At 53.2% G+C, this 20667-nt stretch overlaps 1 protein-coding gene across 7 annotated transcripts in view; it reads left to right on the top strand.

Annotated features, from left to right (window-relative positions):
* Positions 1–20667, top strand: part of AK8 (adenylate kinase 8) — a 129620-nt gene that overhangs the window by 92425 nt on the left and 16528 nt on the right. Inside the window, exon 12 of one of the 7 annotated variants that reach the window (XM_045043320.1) lies at positions 2452–3157. The exons of the other annotated variants lie outside the window; for them this stretch is intronic. Within the exon in view, the coding sequence (XP_044899255.1) occupies positions 2452–2680 (229 nt within the window). The 3' untranslated portion in view covers positions 2681–3157. Of the gene's footprint in view, positions 1–2451; positions 3158–20667 lie in introns of those variants that run through there. 7 annotated transcript variants of the gene reach the window in all.

Here is a 20667-nt window from a genome sequence, read left to right as displayed (position 1 = left end):
GACAAACCTCAGGAGGTTTAAGCTCGGCCCAAAGACCGTTCATCCACCCCTGCAGCCCTTTCGTCCAATGTGCGGTGACCCCCCAGCATGTCTGAAGCCCTGCCCGTGCGTGCTCGGGTGTCCTGGCACTGTCCTGTGGACCAGTTTGTCCTCACTTTCGTATCCACCGGCGGCCCCCACGTGCCCGAGGCATCATCTTCCCGGCCACCAGCTAGGTTTCCACGGCGCTTCTCACTGTCGCTAGCAACCGGCCACTCACACGCTGCCCGCAGGCTCCGAGAGCAGCCTGGCACTAACCTGTAGCCCACCTAAATCCCAGCGGGGGATGGGAATTCGGTGGCCACCTTGGGGGCTGGAGGCGAGGCCAGGCCGTGGTTCCCAGAGGCGGCGGCTGGATCACCCGGCCTGGAGTAAGGAAGGACGAGCACCCCTGGGCCTCGAGCCCCCAGGACGTGGCCCGTAATGGTGGTGAAGGGGCCGGCAGCCCACGGCCCCTGCAGCCACCGCATTTTAATCTTCCAGTAAAGAAGAACCGAAGGGGAAGAAAGGAAGGCTTTTCCATTATTTTCCAGCCTGGGGACCGTTGACATTTTAGCACTTATTTCCAGTGTTTGCATAAGAAAATCTGGTGAGGAGGATTCTGAGCGAATGTGGAAGGTCCGTGCCGCTTGCTTCCTGGGTTAACCCCCGTCTGTCGCTAGGTCTGTCGTCTGCCTTTGAGAGCATGAGAGCAATTGCTTTTGAAGCCACGTCAACGAGTACGTTACCTTTGAACTCCTCCCCTGCGGCCTCCGGGGTTTATCAGAAGGGAAGAACACAGTGATTCCCAGCGAGCCAGCCATCCAGGCGACCACAGGCGTGGTTCTGCCGTCCCGGACGGGCAGCTGAGGGCTCTGAAGGCGGGCTGCCCGGTGTGCGGGCGGCGAGAGACCAGGAACCTCGAGAGGTGGGGTCGGTGCTGTCTGGGGATCTTTAGGAAGAGGCAGGGCAGACATACAACAAGGGGCCGCGTGGCGTTTTCTTGGTGGGTAATTCTGTTAGTTAAAGACGGACACTCAGCTTATTCCTTAACCAGGCGATACCGGTAAAAGTTATTTCCTAAGAATTTTCGGAGAGCGCCCGGTCCTGCCTGCCGCGTCGGCCCGGCTTCCCCGCTGTCTGTAAGGAGTCTAGGAAAGATCTCCAGGGTCCTTTTGCCACCTTCAGCGTTTGGCACAGCGTTCCGGGTGAACGTGTCCTTTTGGGAGAAAGTGACAACTTTTCTCGACCTCCTATTTCGGTGTCTGATAACCTGCACAGTCAGAAAATCCCCCTCGTGTCACCTCTCCCCCCCCCCCCCGGCCCCCATCAAGGCTTACTGTCCTTCGCGGCAGAGCACGTCTCAATCTCGTTCTCACCTGTGGATGCTAAGCCCTTATTAGGGGTCCAGTGGGTTTTACCCAACCCGTAACAGGCGGGCCTGCGCCCGTGGTGAGTAAGACATCAGAGAAGACAAACATGTCTTCCCCGCCACGGTGATCGGAGTTCCGGAGCAATCTCCATGCCTGGGTGGAGAATGACAGGTGACCTTTAACAGAACAGAGCCCGGGGTGGTTGGCATTTGAGTCTGGTTCTGATGGAGACGCCCCCAGTTTTGGCAGGCGCGAGGCTCAACCGTTCGTTTCAAGTCATTTCCCCGAGTAAGGCAACAGGCTGAGGCGCCGGAATGATTTGCAGAATATCATGTTTGTTTTTCTTTACCCGAAGGAGACTTTGGGAGACATCAGAGCCTACTTCAATTTTCCATCTTCCTCCGAGGCGTAAATAAAGTGCTGAACCGGTGAACCCGGGCGTTGTGCTGTAAAAGCCTGGGCCTCCGCCAGGTCCAGGTGGCAGACGCCTGCGAGCTCGAAACTCTCCTCCCTAAATATCACAGAAATTATTTAATAAAAGGAAAACTTTTTAAGGAAGCCTTCCACAAACAGAAGTTCAGCTCCCCTTTTCCTGAGATCGTGAAACTCTGGGCATCGCTGCCTTGTGGGCTTTGGGGTCTCTGCAGATTCCAGACTGCACACCCAGCCCCGGCGAGCAGGTGCACCAGACGCCCCCACACCCCGTTGGGCTCGGGAGCAGAGCCTCCATCCCGGGGCCCCGACATTGCCCGCCGCCCCCCGCCCCCGCCTTTCTCTCTCGGGCCTCTGTCTCATGAAGCGTGGGTTCTAGATCCCTGGAGAGGACTGCAGGCCTCGAGAAAAGACCTGCCAGGTCTGGGATTCCTGCTCACGGAGCGGAGGGAAGCTGGGGACCAGGAGAGGGAGAAATCTGTCTTTCCCACCCACCCCTCCTGCTCGTGCCCCATACGCCCCGAACGCATCTGCCTCCTTCCTGCTTTCTAATCACTGGGTGTTTGCTCGTGACTGGCTTCTTTCAGAACACCATCGGTTTTTGTCTGTATCTTACCTTTTCTACCAGGCTTAGCTCCACCTCCGCCTCCTCCAGGAAGCCTCCCCTGATGCTTCTCCTTGTTCTGCACCTTCATGGGACGCTGTACATCGTTCCCGTGATAGGAAGCCGCTTCACAGCATGGTGCTTCAACCAGAGGCTCTGGAAGCCTGGCTTTGCCCCTTTCCTGCTGTGTGAGCCTGGTCGGGCTGTTACGATCTCCGGACGCCAGTTTTTTTCCGAGCTAAGATGGGAGTGACTTTGTCCTGACAGGCAGCACGTATTCACAGAAGATGCGTTACGTGCGGGTACTGCTGAAGCTGTGGGAAGCCAGGAGAAATGAGAGCGACACAGTTCCCATCACACGGCTTGCATTCTAGTCGGGGCGGGAAAAGGCCACATGCAGTCGACAGATCCTTCCTTAATAGGCTGAGATCCACAGAAAGCAGTAAAGCAGGATAAAGGGGAGTAAGGAAGGTGGGCGGTGGGGAGGCAGAGGAGGAGACGGTATGTTGGGTAAAAGGTGGTCCGGGACGGCCTTTCTGCCAAGAGGACACGTTAGCAGAGGTTTAAAGCAATCGCGTGAAGACCTGGGGAAGGGCAGTGTGCAGGCAACAGCGAGTGCAAAGGCCCTGAGGTGGGAGTGAGCTTGGCAAGCTTAAGAGGCATCGTGGCGGCCATTGCCAAAGGAGTGGAGACGGAGTGGGAAGGGAAGAGTCAGGGAGTGGACGGGGCCCCTGGAGGTCTTGGACTTTTCCTGTGAGTCAGGTGGGAGCCCTGGAGGGACTGGGCAGACGAGTGCATGGACGGTGGGCGATGGCAGGAGATCGAGGGTGGAGGAGGAAGCGGGGAGGGCGGGTGGGAGGCCCTGGGCAAGAATCCCGCTGAGAGAGCCTGGTGCCATGGGCCCAGGGCGGTGGCCATGCAGGAGGTATGGTCTATTAGGAGGCAGTCGGGCTCTGACTGTATTTTGGAGAACAGATGCAATCAGGTTGGATGCAGGGCATGCGAGAGAGAGAGAGAGAGAGAGAGAGAGACTTCGAGCAGAGTTCCACAGTGTTTGCCGGAGCGTCTGGGAAGTGCGGGCTGGCCATCGACATGAGAGGCAGGGGAGCAGCAGGCTCGGGGGGCCGCCGGCTTGGTTTTGGACACGGGGAGACAGGGATGCCTGTTAGGAGCCTGTGTGAGTCCCGGGGCAGTGACAACAGAGCGCCACAGACGGTGGTGTTTGCAGGGCAGAAGCGAACTTTCTCTACGTTCTGGAGGCCGGGAGTCCTAGATCAAGGCGTTGCCTCCTCGGAGGCCCCTCCCCTCGGCCCACAGACAACCCTGGTGCTGCCTCTTCATGTGCTCGTGTGTCCCCAGGGCCCCGTGTGTCCACACTTCCTCCTCTTGCAAGACACCAGATGGGGTCAGAGCCTCCTGTAAGGACTCTGTCTCCAAATACCAGGAACCGGGGCTCAGCATAGGAATTTTAGGGGCGCCTGGGTGGCTCGGTTCGTGAGTTCGAGCCCCGCGTCGGGCTCTGTGCTGACAGCTCGGAGCCCGGAACCTGCTTCTGATTCTGTGTCTCCCTCTCTCTCTGCCCCTCCCCTGCTCACACTCTTTCTCTCAAAAATAAATAAACATTAAAAATTTTTTAAAAGCAGGAATTTTAGAGCATGCCCTCAGCCCCTAGGGGCCGGTGGGGGGCTTGGCTGTGGCAGCCTAAGCAAACTCACACAGGCTCCTAGCGGGCACCTCAGTCACATCTTCATGGCTGCCCCGGTTGCACACGGGCGTTGCTCAAGGAGCCCCCGGCTTCCCCCAGCACCTTCTCTGGCTCCCCGGCAAGGTTTGCCATCGCTCCTGTCCCGCCCCCAGTCCCAGCCAGCGCTCTGAGCTTTCAAAACCATGGAAGTCAAACCAGAAGGCCCCTGGTAGCCTTCTTCTAGTACATCCTCCAAATTGCACAGAGGGAGAAACTGAGGCCCCGAGAGACTAAGCAACTTGACTGAGGTCTCACTGTGAGTGAGTGGGGGCTGGAACCAGGCGTCCTGGCCCCAGGCTGGCCATACTCATTTATTTGTTTTGATTTTAATTACTTTTATTTTTTGTTTTGAAGTTTATTTATTTATTTGGGGGAAGGGTAGAGAGAGAATCCCAAGCAGACTCCACACTGTCACTGCAGAGCCGGATGTGGGGCTCGAACCCACAAACAGTGAGATCCTGACCCGAGCTGAAGTCAAGAGTCAGATGCTTAACCGACTGAGCCACCCAGGCGTCCCGTTTTTGGTTTTAAATGCCATATTCTTTTCCGCGTCCCAGCCCACCAGGGCGGTGAGCCATTGCCCACCTTGCAGTCATGCCTGGCACCCGAGGCCCTTCCAGGGTCCCCTTTTCCTTGGGAAGATGGGCCTCGACTGCCATGTTCCTGGCAGAAGGCCCCCCCCCATGACTGCTTTAACCAGATGCCCCTCTTCTTGCGGAGCTCTGGGACCATCCCCCTCCCCTCTCAACAATAATTAGCCTTGTAAGACTAATGGACGAATTCGTGTCTAATTACCCTGTTGAAGGCCCAATTATGCGATTAACATTCGTGGGCTATAAGCTAATGATGAGCCGAGCCTGTCATTTGCATAGCATTAAGTTAATTGAGCTGCCAGCCGAGGGGCGGATGGGGTGGCGTCGGCAGGATTCTCTTTCTGGAAGGATACTAATGACCAGAGAGGACGGTTCACCTGACAGCTTTATTAATTAACAGCGATCTGATTACCTCGCAGGAGTGGCAAGTGGCAGTGGGCAGAAAAGCTCAGCTTTGTCACAAATGGGAGATGGGCGCCCTGGCTGCTGAGTTTTCTTCCCAGCACCCGGCTGTGTTAGCTCATGATCACCTGGAAGAACCACTGTGGAAAACTCTTCCTGCAAAACCTTGCTCGCGCCCTTCTGTGAACGCACTTAGCAGCACATTTCCCTTGCTCTTTAATCATTTATTCTCTCACTCATCCATCCATTCCTCTCACACGCGTGGAGCTTCTGCGGAGCGAGACCGGGCCCCCTGCCTTGGGAGTGAGAGGGTTCCACTAGGCTAGAAGCTTCCAGCTTCCCCCAGACGTTTCCGACTCAGCACGGCGTCGCCCTCGCAACTGGTGAATGTCAGCAGAGAAGCTCAGACTTCGAAGGATCCTTGGAGATCACTGACCGGTTCAGGTCCCTGATTTCACCCCACATGGAACAGGAGGCCAAAGAGGCCAAGAGCAGGAGGTTCGCGTCCGCAGCAGGGAGTGGTGGGGTGGGGCGGGTGCTCCTGGCCCGGCCCCACGTCCCCTGCCCCCAGAACTGCTCTGCCTTTTCAGGCCCTCTCTCAACCCCTGTGGATGGGATGTGGAGCTCTTACCTGTCACCTCCTGGGGAAACTTGCCTGGGAACCCCTCCCACGTGCTTGGCTGGCCCCTCCCTCCTCCCTCGTGGCACGCGAGCCCACTGGCCCACGTTTCTTCTCCGTGAGGCAGGGACTCTGCGATGCTTACTGCTTAGGTGACTGAGCCAGCTAAGGAACCGTGGAAGCCGTGTGAGTGACCTAAAACCCAGGTTGTTCTCCAGTGAGTTTTAAACCAGAAATTTTTAAACAAGAAGTAACATCACGTATACGTCTGTATGGAACTTGTTCTTTCACTTAACAAGATATTGTGGACATCTTTACCATTACATAAAGCCACAACTCATTAAATGTTTGTTAAGTATCACACCATGCAAACTATTACGTAGTAATAGTTTGTGTTCAGAATTACACAGTCCAGATGTATCTAATGTATTTAAAATTTTTCTTAATGTTTATTTTTAAGAGAGAGAGAGAGACAGAGAGACAGAGTACAAGCAGGGGAGGGGCAGAGAGAGAGGGAGACACAGAATCCGAAGCAGGCTCCAGGCTCCGAGCCGTCAGCACAGAGCCCCATGCGGGGCTCACACTCACGAACTGGGAGATCATGACCTGAGCCGGAGTCAAACGTTTAACGGACTGAGCCACCCAGGCGCCCCTGATAATGTACCTAAATGCCCTCTGTGTGGCAGACAGTTACGTTGTCTCCAGTTTTTTTGTTTTTGTTTGTTTGGTTTTTTCTGTTACAAGCAGCGCAGCAACAAGCTTGCACACGCAGTCATTGCGCATTTGTTTAAAATTCAAGGGATGGCATCACCGGCCCCGCGGATCCATACAACTAAAAAGTTGAATAGTTTTCTAACTGACAGGAGTCAGAAATCAAAAGAGTACCCATGGATAGCCAGTGAAAAAGAAATCTCGAAGAACAACTGAAAATTAATCGTCTAAGCCTCTGACTTAGGCTAGAAATATAATAAACCCAAAAGTGGCAGGAGAGAGACCACAGGAATAGAAATCAGGAGTGTAAAAAACGGCAACGGAGCCAAAAGTGCATTGTTTGACAAAAATCAATGAAATCGACACACTTCTAGCAAGATAGAGAAGGCTTAGATAAACAACACTTGGCATACAAAAGGGGACAGAGCCATAAATATAAAATATTATGAACTTTATTATAATAAATCTAGACACATAGGATGGATAAATTCACAGGAAAAAAAAAAGTCTCACCAGTATTGACATTAGAAGAAATAGAAAATCCAAACGGTCCTATTGCTATTAAATACCTTGAATCATAACCATGAGACCCTCCTTCCCCCAAACACTCCTGCACATGAATGCTTGTGGCAGCGCTGTGTGTGAGAGCAAAACACCTTGGGGAAGACACCCCTGTGCAGAAGATCCTGGGCGAATCACAGCAGATGGTACGCTACGCGGCTGCAGGAGGGGTGGACTACAGGCGTGCATGTCAACGGGGAGGAATCTTAGAAAAATAACGCTGAGGACAAATGCAAGTTGTGAAAGAACATATTTAGCAGGATACCACCGCAAGCACACTAATGCATTGTTTAGGTACTTTTATACACCTTTAATCATTCACGACGGCGGTTTTCTTCCAGTGTTGGAATAGACAGAGAAGGGACTGGTCTGGTTAGGAAGGTCTGGAGCATTTTGTCAGTACTGGAGCGATGCATTTCTCGTGTGGGTTCATGGGGTTAGTTTTATTTATTTATTTATTTATTTATTTATTTATTTATTTATTTATTTATTTATTTGGTTTTTAGTGTTTATTTTTGACAGAGAGAGAGACAGACATGAGCGGGGTAGGGGCAGAGAGAGAGGGAGACATAGAATCGGAAGCAGGCTCCAGGCTCTGAGCCATCAGCACAGCGCCTGACGCAGGGCTGGAACTCACAGACCGCGAGATCATGACCTGAACCGAAGTCGGATGCTCAACTGACTGAGCCACCCAGGCGCCCCTCATGGGGTTAGTTTTAATATACATTATATATAGGTGTGTGTTATATATATACACACACACACACACACATATATATGTATATATATATATATATATATAAACAATGTATCTACCCAGATAGACATTTTTTCAAGAAAGCAATATTTGTTTTACTCACCAATATACTTGGTGAATAACTCCTAAAGTAACAATGCCTGGTACATAGTAGGTGAGCAACAAACATTTGGGGACTGAGTGACTGTATGTCACATAACTTATTTTTATATATCAAAATGTGTCAAAATAAAAAGTGGGGGGAATATTAGGCTTTCTTTTCATCCTAGAACTCTACTCCCTTTCCTAGAAGCAACCACTGCTTGTAGTTGGTTGAACATTCTTCAAGAAAATGTCTCTGCATCAATAGCTAAGAGATAAGTAAATGCATTTATTTTATGTAGATGGAGACGTACCACACACTTTGCTTACCGTCTCTATTCTCTTAATGCTGTAACTGCAGACTTTTTTCACATAGCACATATGGCTCTATTCCTCATTCTTTTTTTTTTTATGTTTATTCATTTTTGAGAGAGAGAGAAAACACAGCAAGGAAGGGCAGAGAGAGAGAGAAGGAGACACAGAATCTGAAGCAGTCTTCGTAGCCGAAGTCAGACGCTCAACGGATTGAGCCTCCCAGGTGCCCCTGGTCCTCATTCTTTTTAATGGCTACATAGTATTCCAGTCTGTGACTGTGCAGTGATTTATTTAACAGAAAAGCATTTTTGAAAAGCATTTAGGGGCACCTGTGTAGCTCAGTTTGTTAAGTGTCCAATTTTGTTTTGGGCCGTGATCTCATGAGTTTTGTGAGTGTGAGCCCCACATTGGACTCTATGTTGTCAGTGTGGAGCCTGATTGGTATCTCTGTCCCTCTCTCTCTGCCCCTCCCCCTCTCTTGCATTGTCTCTCAAAACTAAATAAACATTTTTTAAAAATAAAGAAATGCATTTAGACTGTTTCCTTTCTTTCACTTTGCCAATAGTGCTACCATAAAAGTACATATGGCTCTATGTATTCAGAAGACTCTCCCTATAGGGTAAAATCCTGAAGGTGGAATTGCTGAAGGTGGAATTGCTGAAGGTGGTTGCTTTTCTATTTTCGGTGAGCACTACCAAAGTGCCTGAGGGCTCCTGATTTACTGGTGGAGATAAAGAATCGTACAGCCGAAGGTACGGGGAACAGCTCGACCATCCAAGAAACAAAGGCTCCACGTAAGCCTGGATATGCTGCAGGACCACAGGGGGCACCTAAACGGCAACCCTGCAGCCGCCCAAGTTCATGGTGCAGTTCAGTGACCCATGCACCTGCTCAAGCTGTGGAAAATGCTTGACATCACAGAACCAGTGTATCAGGGAGCATATCTTTTCCCTTAGGATCAATGATGGATTTACAATATGTCTAAATGTTTCCTTTCAAGAATGGTTGTTGGCACAAAAACAGACGCTTAGATCAATGGAACAGAATAGAGAACCCAGAAACGGACCCAAAAACATACGGCCAAGTAATGTTTGACAAAGCAGGAAAGAATATCCAATGGAATAAAGACAGTCTCTTCAGCAAGTGGTGCTGGGAAAACTGGACAGCGACATGCAGAAGAATGAACCTGGACCACTTTCCTACACCATACACAAAAATAAACTCAAAATGGATGAAAGACCTCAATGTAAGACAGGAAGTCATCGAAATCCTCGAGGAGGAAGCAGGCAAAAACCTCTTTGATCTTGGCCACGACAACTTCTTGCTCAACATGTCTCTGGAGGCAAGGGAAACAAAAGCAAAAATGAACTACTGGGACCTCATCAAAATAAAAAGCTTCTGCACAGCGAAGGAAACCATCAGCAAAACTAAAAGGCAACTGACCAAATGGGAGAAGATATTTGTAAATGACATAGCAGATAAAGTGTTAGTATCCAAAACCTATAAAGAACTTATCAAACTCAACACCCAAAAAACAAATAATCCAGTAAAGAAATGGGTGAAAGACATGAATAGACACTTCTCCAAGGAAGACATCCACATGGCCAACCAACACATGAAAAAATGCTCAACATCACTCATCATCAGGGAAATACAAATCAAAACCACAATGAGATACCACCTCACACCTGTCAGAATGGCCAACATTAACAACTCAGGCAGCAACAGATGTTGGCAAGGATGCAGAGAAAGAGGATCTCTTCTGCATTATTGGTGGGAATGCCAGCTGGTGCAGCCACTCTGGAAAACAGTATGGAGATTCCTCGAAAAATTAAAAATAGAACTACCCTACGACCCAGCAATCACACTACTAGGTATTTATCCATGGGATACAGGGATGCTGTTTCTAAGGCCAATGTTTATAGCAGCACTATCAACAATGGCCAAAGTGTGGAAAGATCCCAAATGTCCATGGATGGATGAATGGATAAAGAAGATGTGCTGTGTATATATACAGTGGAGTATAACTCGGCAATCGAAACGAATGAAATCTTGCCATCTGCAACTACGTGGATGGAACTGGAGGGTATTATGCTAAGTGACATCAGTCAGAGAAAGACAAATATCATATAACTTCACTCATATGACTTTAAGAGACAAAACTGACGAACATAAGGGAAGGGAAAAAAAATAACATAAAAACAGGGAGGGGACAAAGCATAAGAGACTCAAATATGGAGTACAAACAGAGGGTTACTGGAGGGGTTGTGGGAGGGCAGATGGGCTAAATGGGCAAGGGGCACTAGGGAATCTACTCCTGAAACCATTGTTGCACCATATGCTAACTAACTTGGGTATAAATTTAAAAATAAATAAATAAATAAGTGAATGGTTGTATTGCCCACAACAGTTACTTTCCGATTTGGAGCTGCGTATTTAAGTAATGATATTTATTTCCATTTTTAGCTTTGACTCACAGCTAAAACATGACAGGCTTATTACGAACACGAAGGTCCATCGTGAAAGAAAGTCATTTGCGCAAGACCCACGCTGCCTCCTTAAGAAGCCGGAGGCTAATGTACTCCATCATCTCTCCACACGGAGCGTGCACGGCCGCCTTGCGGTTGGGGTGGGTCCCCGACGTTTAGCCTTTAGGGAGGACACGTCTCTGGAAACTCTGCCCTCGGCTCAGGCTGCCCGTCCTGCGGCCGGGTGGGAGGGGGCAGGCCAGGGTCACTCATCCTTCCCCAGATGTGCATCCGGGAAAAGCATGGGCATCGAGCCCCATCTGGACGCGGGTCCGCTCAGTTCCCGAGGGACCACCTGCTGGCTGGCATTGCCATGGCGTTTCCTAGAAGTGGTAGGTTTAGTATCAAAGGCAGGAGCTTGGGGCGTCGAAGAGACGAGAGCTTGAGTCGGTGTCTGTTGACATCTGTTTAGTGAGCACGTGCTGTGTGCTGGGACACTGAGCAAGACGGACGGACAGCTTACCCTTCGGGGAGGGGGGCCCTGCTTTGGAGGGGGGATATGACCAGTAAACATGTTGCTTATAACGCAGACCGCTTTGCTTAGCTCTGAGGCCCCACGGGTGTGTGGGAAGCTGCTGTCAGGGCTTCCCCGGAAGCAGAGGGAACAGCAGGGCAGAGGCCCGGAGGCGGTAGTTGGTTCCTCTTCTGGTCACCTCACCTTCCTTCATTCGCTGAGCGGAATTGGTAGCATGTGTGGTGTAAAGTCACTGTTAGGTTCCATGAGGGAAGGGGGGGGTAGATGTGAGTAATTGACCGCCACCGTTACCACTTTGGGTACCGGCTTGGTGAGCTGCTGTTCCCTCTGTACTTTGCAGAGGACGCCCCCTGGCACAGCCCCGTGGCTCCATGAGAGAGAGAGCTGGGGTCGCCTGGCAGAGGACAAGGCGGTCTTGCCCTTCTCTCCCGGGGATGGTGGTGTTGGTGGAATGAAGGTGGGGGGTGGGAAGGTGGTTGGGGGAGGGAGGAGCCCCTCCTGAACTTCCCCTCTTGCTCCGGAACCCTCCAGCCATGCCAGGGAGCCGTGGAAATTTCTTTCCTGTCCGTGGCGGTGAAGCACCACTCCAGGTGATGGCTCTGGGATTGAAATGTCAGTCCCTTTGGCTGCCCCTGGACACGGGTGCTCAGCAGTCATCTGCTTGGTGCCCACCGCAACTGCCACGGTGTCATAAGAGACAAACGTAGCCCCAAACTGGAGTCTGATGGATCCGAAATTATGTATTTAGTTCACAGTCGGTATAGAGTGCTCATAAAATCTTGATCATGATGGAGAGGCTAATAAACATTTGAGAACATAAATATTTGGGGGAAGCAATGGCTCTGTGAAACATTTCGTTGTGGAGTAGTTAGGAGAACAGAGAAAATCAGCCAGGCAGAACTCTCCAGATACCAATCTGGTGAGTTATATATGAAGGGCCGGTAATGACCTTGAGTGAGCCGTTTTATGGATGTGCAGACGTTAATTTGGCGGGTACGTTCATGCGGGGCTGCACTGCCTTGGGCAGCTGCGTCACATGGGGCCTCGGGCTATTTGCCCTTCCCATATCTGAGCCGAGGGGGGCACGGGTGCGATTGGCTGGGGCGGGGGTCACGTTGGCCCACGGAGCACTTTCTGGACTCCAGTGGAACGTGGCACCGAGTCGGCCCTCAGGCAGCCAGGCGCGCACCAGGAGGTGCCGGGGAAGGCTGTCCTGGGTGGAGAGGGTGCCTCAGAGCCCCTGACCTGTTGTCCCAGAGTCTGGCAGCTCTGTGGGAAGGAAAGAGTCCCCGCCCCCCACACCACGCGCAGCAGCTGGGGGCCCAGCCTGGCCAGGCTCAAATCCCGCGTTGCCATTCACAGGACCTTGGGCGGGTCCCTCCCTTGCTGTACAGACTGGGCTTGATGACGGAGGCGCGAGCGTGGTAAGAAATAAATGAGGTGATGAGTGTGCGGTGCTTCTGGAAGCTCCAAAGTTGGGGCAAGCATCACCCCCTGGCTTGGCCACAAGGATTCTGGAAGTCTGCATCAGCAGGGCACCAGCGAGTCTGGCGAGAGCGTGGCTGGGGTTCGATGCACGTTTTGGAGCGCAGCACCCCCCTCCCCCCGGCAGCTGATCCCCACTCACCAGCCCCGTCCTCCGTGCGACTGGTGGGAAGTTGGAGTAAAGGACTCTTACCGAGCGCAGTGAAAGTTTTAAAGTATGCAGATTATTTACTTAATAAACGTTTCCGTGGGTTTCCCGCTGCCGCCTTCCCCCAACCCCTGCCCCGCCTTTGGGGAGCAGAGCTCCACACCCTGAGGACCCCTCCGGGAGAGACCACGTGCCGAACATGGTCCTTTGTGTCGACGCCAAGGAAGGCAATTGGCTGGAGCTGCCGGCGGTGAGAACCCCGGGGCTTCTTTTCGGGAGGCCCATCCTTCTCTGTACAAGAACAAGCTCTCGTATGTCCCGTGAGAGGAAAACGCAGGGGAACAGAACCCAAGTGGACCGGCAGGCGTCTGGACAGAAGGAACTTTGGCGGCGTCTGTAGGGGTGGCCATGAGAGACAAAGCCAAAGCCGACCCAGGGATAAACCTCTCTCCGAGGAGATCTTTGAGAATCGGAGGCCGTCCTTGGTCCAAGGCCACTTGTCTGCCTGCAGAACTTGATCTTCCGGGGAAAACCTTATCATTCAAAAGCATTCGTGAGTCAGGGCGGAGGGAACTGGCTGGGTGCTGGCCCACCCTTCCCGTCACCTTGGACCTCGCCCCACCGCAGGGCCCCCAGTTGTATCTGCGGTCCCGCGCAATGATAACGGAATGCAAATGGCCTTTGTTATTTGGAACTGAAATGCATCTTCCTGCCCAGGTCCCTTTGAAACATCACAGAACATAACCTGCTCAGAGCCTCCCATTTCCCGATCCCCACCTTCCCCCGTCCTGTGAGCAGGTGCCGCAGAGATGTGTCCGCATCATTGCTTCACCGCTTGCCCGGGTTTGGGCTGAGCTGGGTGGGTCCTCGGGGAGCCGCAAACCCGGCGTGCCCGCAGCGGGTCCTTTAGAGAGAGGCGCCCTTCTCGGCTGCACTGACCCGGACCAGTTATTCCCATTCAGGGCGACTGCCTCTCCTCCCACAGAAACCACTTTCCTTCTAAGGAGGGGCTCCAGCCCCTCCCCTCGGTGAGCTCCGAGCCACCAGCAGAGCAGAGCCTGGGACAGTGGACAAGTTCCCATCCTGTCCTGCGGGGCCCACTCACCCACTGGCGGGGTCTCCACAATGCAGGGGCAAAATGAGGAGATGCAGGTTGGCGGGGGGTGGTGAAGGGGGTAAGGACTAGAACTTTCAGGAGGGCGTGACTTTGCAGGTGACTTCACATTTCCTAGCATCAGGCTCCGTGTGACTCCCGGGGCCACAGCAGTGAACACAACGTTTCCACGGGAGCCCGTGCCAGCCGGGACCTGAGCAGCGCTCACCCTGCTCTGAGGGCAGCCCTGTGCCCAGGCCCCGGGGGAGATGCCCTCAGGATAGATGGCAGGCAGGACGGCTAGGCTTCTGGACTCAAATGACAGATTTCATTCACAGACAACTCTCAACACCCAGACGTTTTAAATTGCAGACCTGTATCCCCAGCCAAGGACGTGGAAAAGCTTGATCTAGAAACTCAGGTTTCAGCATCTGGGTCCGGGGCTCATTAGGAAGTTTAACCCAGGAGCTTACCCAGATAAACAGTTTAACCCCGGGTTTGTTTGCAGTGGGCAATTAGGGGGGTGCCCCAATAATGTGTGTTGACTGAACTGTGTTGTCCTCAAAGCCTCGTGCTCGGGACAGAGGGGGACTCTGATGGGTAGGTTGGGGCTGCTGGTGCCGCAGGCTGGCCTTCCTGCGGGTGCGGCCTCCCCGGCCCGAGGCCTCCGGGTGCCGTCGGTCAAGTCCAGGCCACAGCTTGGTTCCTAAGTTGCGTTACTAATGCACCTGCAGGTCAGCCTGGAGTTAGGGGCGGGTTTGGGAGGGGCTGGGGGCTAAGGAAGCCCCTCTCTGAGGCTGCTCCCACGGGGTGGTACTGGGTCCCCATGGGATCCACCGGGAGGAGGCTCTTTGAATCTGGATCTGCGTCTTTGCGGGCTCACAAGTAAGGGCCTCCTATCCTACTTAGAAACTTGAGAAGAGAGAGAGTGGCCTTTTGGAATGTAGCTCAGAGAGGATTTCCCTGAGATGGAACATTCTGGAAAGTCCTTTGAATTGTGCCGGGAAGGCCTCTGCAGCCTCGGCGCTGGAGAGAACGGCCCTTGGAGGAGATGAGGGGTGGAGGCCCGCCAAGGCCCTGAGGGGAGGCTGGCTGGCGGAAGAGACAGGAGGGGCCCCGGGGCCCAGGCGCGGCAAAGAAACTCAGTGAAAAGTGTGCTGAGTGCCCACGCTGTGGGAGAGGAAGGCGGGGAAGTAGGTCGTGGAGGGAACGAAAAGAGGGCAAATGCGGTGCCCACCCTGCCTGCCCTGCGTGACCGCCTGCCTCCACAGCGCGCCCTTCGCGGCCATTCTCCCATGGCCTTGGCTGCGGTGGCCCCACTCAGTGGCCCTCAGCTCCAACCTACCCATCCAAGAGTCTCCCTCTGTTCTGAGGACGAGGCTTTTGAGGACAACACAATTCAGTCAACAAACATTAGTTGAGCACCGACTGTGTGCCAGGAAGGTTCTAGGAGCTGACAGTAGGGCAGAGAACAGCACGGATCAGGTGACCCCAGGACGGGACAGTACGCGTAATGGTCCCCAGGGAGGAGGGCTTCAAGGGGACAAAGCAGGCATGTGAGAGGCTGGGGTGTCGCTCCTTCCTGGGGGCACCGGAAGCAGACATCTCAGCACCCAGTGGGGGTGGCCCCGTGGCCACCAGGGAGATGCACGTTCGAGGCCCAGAACCAGCCTGTGCAGAGGGTGGGCTCCAAGACAGCAAGGAGGCCATGGGGAGGGAGTCAGGAGCCAGGGGCCGTGCAGGGGACGGGGTCTGCGAGCCGCTGGCACCGAGGGCCTGAGCTTAGCGTGTGCAAATGCTCGTCCATCCATTTTGAAAGAAATCACCTTAAGAGAACATCGTCCTACAGAATCATCATGGAGCCAGTAGAATTGTGGGCTCTTCGGTCCGGGGGTCCTGGCTGGCGTCTGGCCCTGCCCTGGACGGGCATCGTGGCCGGGGGCAAATTTGCTCCTCCCTCTGAGCCTCCCCTTTGCTCATCGGCGAAATGGGCCCTAGGTTATAGAACTGCTTCTGAAGACTTCACGAGGAGTAAATACCACGTCAAACTCACGAGGCGAAGTGAGCCAGTCACAAAAGGTCACATATTGTAGGACATCACTCAGTGGAATGTCCAGAACAGGCAAATCTACCGAGACAAACAAGCAGACTTGGGGCCGCCCGGGGCTGCAGGAGGCGGGGGTCAGGAGTGAGTTGTTGGCGAACACTGGGTCTCTTGTTAGGGGGGTGGGAATGTTCTGGAACTTCAGAGAGGTGATGACTGTACAACCCTGTGAATGTCCTAAATGCCACCGAATCACACGCTTCAAAATGGTTAACCTATGTGAATTTCTCAAGTACAAACTCAAAAATAAAGGAACAGACGTGCCTCCAGAGAACCAGGAAAGACAGTCATGCAGGTGGCCCGCTTGGAAAAGTCCCTGCATTTGGCAAACACTCGGGAGCCCCGTGGTGGCCGCCTGGATGCCGGCACCCGGCGGCTGTGGGTCCCGAGTCCACGTGGGTGAGTCGCTAGCGGGTAGGGAAGCGGGCCGCCTCATCGGTAAAGCGGGGATGCCGCTGACACCTACGTCGCAGGCTCGCGTGGAGATCCGTGAGGGGTTCGTCTAGACAGCCTCCGTGTGATGCCAGGAGGCGTATGTGAGGGGCCAGAACTCATCACGAGGTGCTCTGCACTGGAGCACCCAGCGAGGCCGTGTGCCCGGTGGTCACGGCTCAGAGTGGGGTGTTCCGTGGACCTGAGCTGAAAACGGCTGTTACTGGTGGATGTGACCTTGAGAAGTTCACTAATCACTTTGAGCCCCAGTTCCCGCATTTGTCAAGTGGGGCGTAAGGGTCGCCCCCGCCTCCTGCGGGAGGAGAGTCCACGAGACAACGCTGTGTATCCAGCGTGCTAAGCCCTTGGCAAACGCTATAAATATCGTCTGCGTAACGACAGCCATTTCATCGGAGAATTATCCCCCGCATGCGGGTTTTAGGGTGCACTTCCTTCGCCTTGCCCAAATCATATTTACCAAATAACCCAGGCAACTCATCTCTTTGCTGGTTGCGAGCTGGTCTTTTCAGACTGTACATTCTGATTTTTTTTTTTTAACCTTTATTTATTTTTGAGACAGCGAGAGAGAGAGACAGAGTGCGAGTTGGGGAGGGACAGAGAGAGAAAGACGCACAGAATCCGAAGCGGGCTCCAGGCTCCGAGCTGTCAGCACAGAGCCCGACGCGGGGGCTGGAACTCACGGGCTGTGAGATCATGACCTGAGCTGAAGGCGAATGCTTAACCGACTGAGCCCCCCGGGCGCCCCTGTATATCCTAATCTTTTAATGGGGGATCAACCCCAAGAACCAGGGACAGGTAGTCTTTACCCACATGTGCGTAAATGTCCAGAGTAAGCTCGGTGAGGGCAAGAACGTGTCTGGCTCCTTGGCCGCTAGATTCACGTACCTGGGACAGTTGGTGCCTAGCACATAGGCACTGAGTAAATCTTTGCTGAATGAATGAATGAACATGAGTCGATTTTCCCAAACCAGAGGCATTGGTTTAGCGCTTCAGACTTTCTCACTTGGCCCCTCTTGCACCGGGGGCCGCTACCTGAGTAAGAGGTACAGTCTGCACCCAGGACCGTGCTGCCGTTTGTCCTCTAGAGGGGTCACCACCTCGTGGGTCCCGGTCTCTGGTCTGCCCACTCGTGAAATGCAGCACCGACTCTGTGCCGATGTCAGGGGTCGGGCTCAGGCACGTTAAACTATAGTTTTGTGCATTGTGTGATCCACACAAGAAAGGCTGGTCCAATCCTGTGTGACACTGGCCCCGTTAGATTAAAATGGATGTGGGGGCTCCTGGGCGTTTCGGATTCTGTGTCTCCCTGTAAAATGGATGCTTTTCCTTTTTTGTGTGTTTATTCATTTTTGAGAGAGAGAGAGAGACCGAGTGCGAGTGGGGGAGGGGCAGAGAGAGAGGGAGACACAGAATCGGAAGCGGGCTCCAGGCTCCGAGCCGTCAGCACAGAGCCCGACATGGGGCTCGAACTCACAGACCGCGAGATCATGACCCGAGCCAAAGTTGGATGGTCAACCGACAGAGGCACCCAGGCGCCCGATTGCTTTTCCTTTTTTAAGATAACCTTTTTCTTGTGATTCTATTGTGTTCTTTTTTCTTGTGATTTTATAATTAGTGTTTTTCTTACTTATAGAAATGGTACATTTTCATTGTTAAAAAAAAAAAAGGAGACGTGTATAAAGAGCCCTTTTATTTCCCCTGATCCCTCCCACGTAATAATCATTACTGCCAATTTGTTGCATATCCTTCTAGATTTACTTCTCTTGTTAAATGTAAGTAGGCTTAGGGGCGCCTGGGTGGCTCAGTCGGTTAGGCGTCCGACTTCGGCTCAGGTCACGGTCTCGCAGTCCGTGAGTTCGAGCCCCGCGTCAGGCTCTGGGCTGATGGCTTGGAGCCTGGAGCCCGCTTCCGATTCTGTGTCTCCCTCTCTCTCTGCCCCTGACCCGTTCATGCTCTGTCTCTCTCTGTCTCAAAAATAAATAAAACGTTAAAAAAAAAATTTAAAAAAAAATGTAAGTAGGCTTATACGACGCAGGTTGTTGTAGAACCTGTTTTTGACCTAAGTTTGCGCCTTAGACTCCCCTCTCATGTTAAAACCCTATATCTACCTTATTTCTTTTAAAAGCTGCAAAATGTGAGTATTTGTTAAGGCTTCCTCTGTGGACATTTGTGTGTATCTGGTGTTTTTCTATTTTAAGTAATTTAGCAGTGGGAAATCTTGCCTGTGTATCTTTGTACTTGTACTGGTATTTAGTCGGAAGAAATTCCTGAACCCAGATGCTCGGCTTCTCTGGGCCTCAGTTTCCCCCATTTGTACATTGAGAATACTAATTTTTATCTTGCAAGGTAATATAAGGTCACGTCTGCCAAATCGTTAGGACTGTTGGTTGCACACGGTAGGCACTTGATAAATGATACTTTGGTTTTATTTATCTTTTAATATTTTTTTAGTTTATTTATTTATTTTGAGAGAGAGAGACAGAGAGAGCATGCCAGCAGAGGAAAGGCAGAGAGAGAATCCCAAGCAGGCTCCACACCAGCAGCACAGAGCCTGACGCGGGGCTTGAACTCATGAACCATGAGATCATGACCTGAGCCCAAGAGTCGGACGCTTAACGGACTGAGCCACCCAGGCACCCCTCTTTGGTTTTATTTTAAACCAGAGTGCATTAAATCCAGCTTGGCCACCCAATTCAAGGTAGCATTTAAGATTAGGCCCCAGGGAGATATTTTAGGTATTTTAGTTAGCTTACTTTCTGCTGATCGATAACTGGCCCTTCTTCTTCCACCCTCAAAGTGAGGACGCTCTTCTCCCCCGGGGGTCCCGGGGTCCCTGCAGCCTTTTCCTCCCCAAACAGGAGGCTTGTGGATTTGACTGCTTGCTTCGTGTGACAGCACGGCATCCCCCATGCAGTCGCAGGGCGGAGGCTGACCCCGACCGCCGTGTGCACCTGTGAAGGAGAAAAGGGGGGAGGTCAGCCTCCGTCCCTGGCACGTTGGAACCTCTGTTGTCACACGGTAACAGTATTGGCTAGAACGTCGTGGGCGATTGTTCCACGCCACACTGAGTGCATGAGTTCGTGCTTCCTGTCTCCGCCACATACTGCTTTCCCCATCCCCGTCTTGGAGACGGAGAGCCCGGGGCCTGCCCCGGCCACGTGGGCCTCCAGCGTGGAGCAAGGGTGTGACTGTCGATGGGGAGTGTGGCCTCTAGTCACTGGCCACTCCCTCCTCACAGCTCCGGGTGCCGAAGCAGGAGCAGAAAGATTGCCGGTGTGAGCCACTGTGTGTGTGTGTGTGTGTGTGTGTGTGTGTGTGTGTGTGTGTGTGTGTGTTCACCTCGAGCGAAGGCAGAGAGTACGGCCACATCAGAGGACTGAGAGGAGGCACATCCGGAGGCAGAGAGTACAGCCACATCAGAGGACTGGCCGGGTGGCTGGCTACTGAGATCCACCGACCGGCAGGGCTCTGACCGTCTCGAGGGGCCGGATGTAGGCCCCGGCCTCGCACAGAATCTGGGCTTGCCACAGTGAAGGCGGCAGCTCCCTGCACGAGACCCCCTGCTGCTCTAGCTGGGAAACCCTCTGTCCTCCGGCCTGTAGGAAGGCGGCTCTGAGCACCAGGATGACCTTCCTCCTCCTTTATTTCCTCTTCTCTGTCATTTCCTCCTGAGCACGCACCGACCTCTGACGACAGAGCCTTGAGTTGGGGTCCCGGTTTGCCACTAACTGCATTTAACGAAGCCCCGAATGGCCACCCTGTGCAGGCGGACAAAGTCGGCCAGAGGAAACCCGTGGCTCACGCCCATGTTCAGGGTGCAGGCCGCCCCCCACCCATCACCCAGCAGGCCCAGAATCCCCCAGGGCGTTCACCCGGGTGACCCCGGGGGCCCTGCACTTGGCTGGCGGGTGCTTCAGACTTCTCCTCACGCAGCCCCACAGAAAGGGGGTCAGGTCCCCAGTGTGGCCACTGTCATGGAGCCAGCGTCCAGAATTGTTTAGTAAAACAAAAGCTGGCCGCATCCCGAGCCCTTTTAATCACCTAATGGCGGGGACATCCGACGCCGAGGCTCAGGTTCCCGGCCGAGGCCACAGCCCGGCCGCTGTAACTACAGCCAAGTTTGGCCCAGCTTCTCCGTATTACAGCCGCAACACGGATGCACACAATTGAA

This window comes from Felis catus, chromosome D4, assembly GCF_018350175.1.
Source record: "Felis catus isolate Fca126 chromosome D4, F.catus_Fca126_mat1.0, whole genome shotgun sequence".
Lineage (NCBI taxonomy): Eukaryota > Metazoa > Chordata > Mammalia > Carnivora > Felidae > Felis > Felis catus.
Note: the sequence above shows the minus strand (reverse complement) of the source record. Positions and strands in the feature narration are given on the sequence as shown.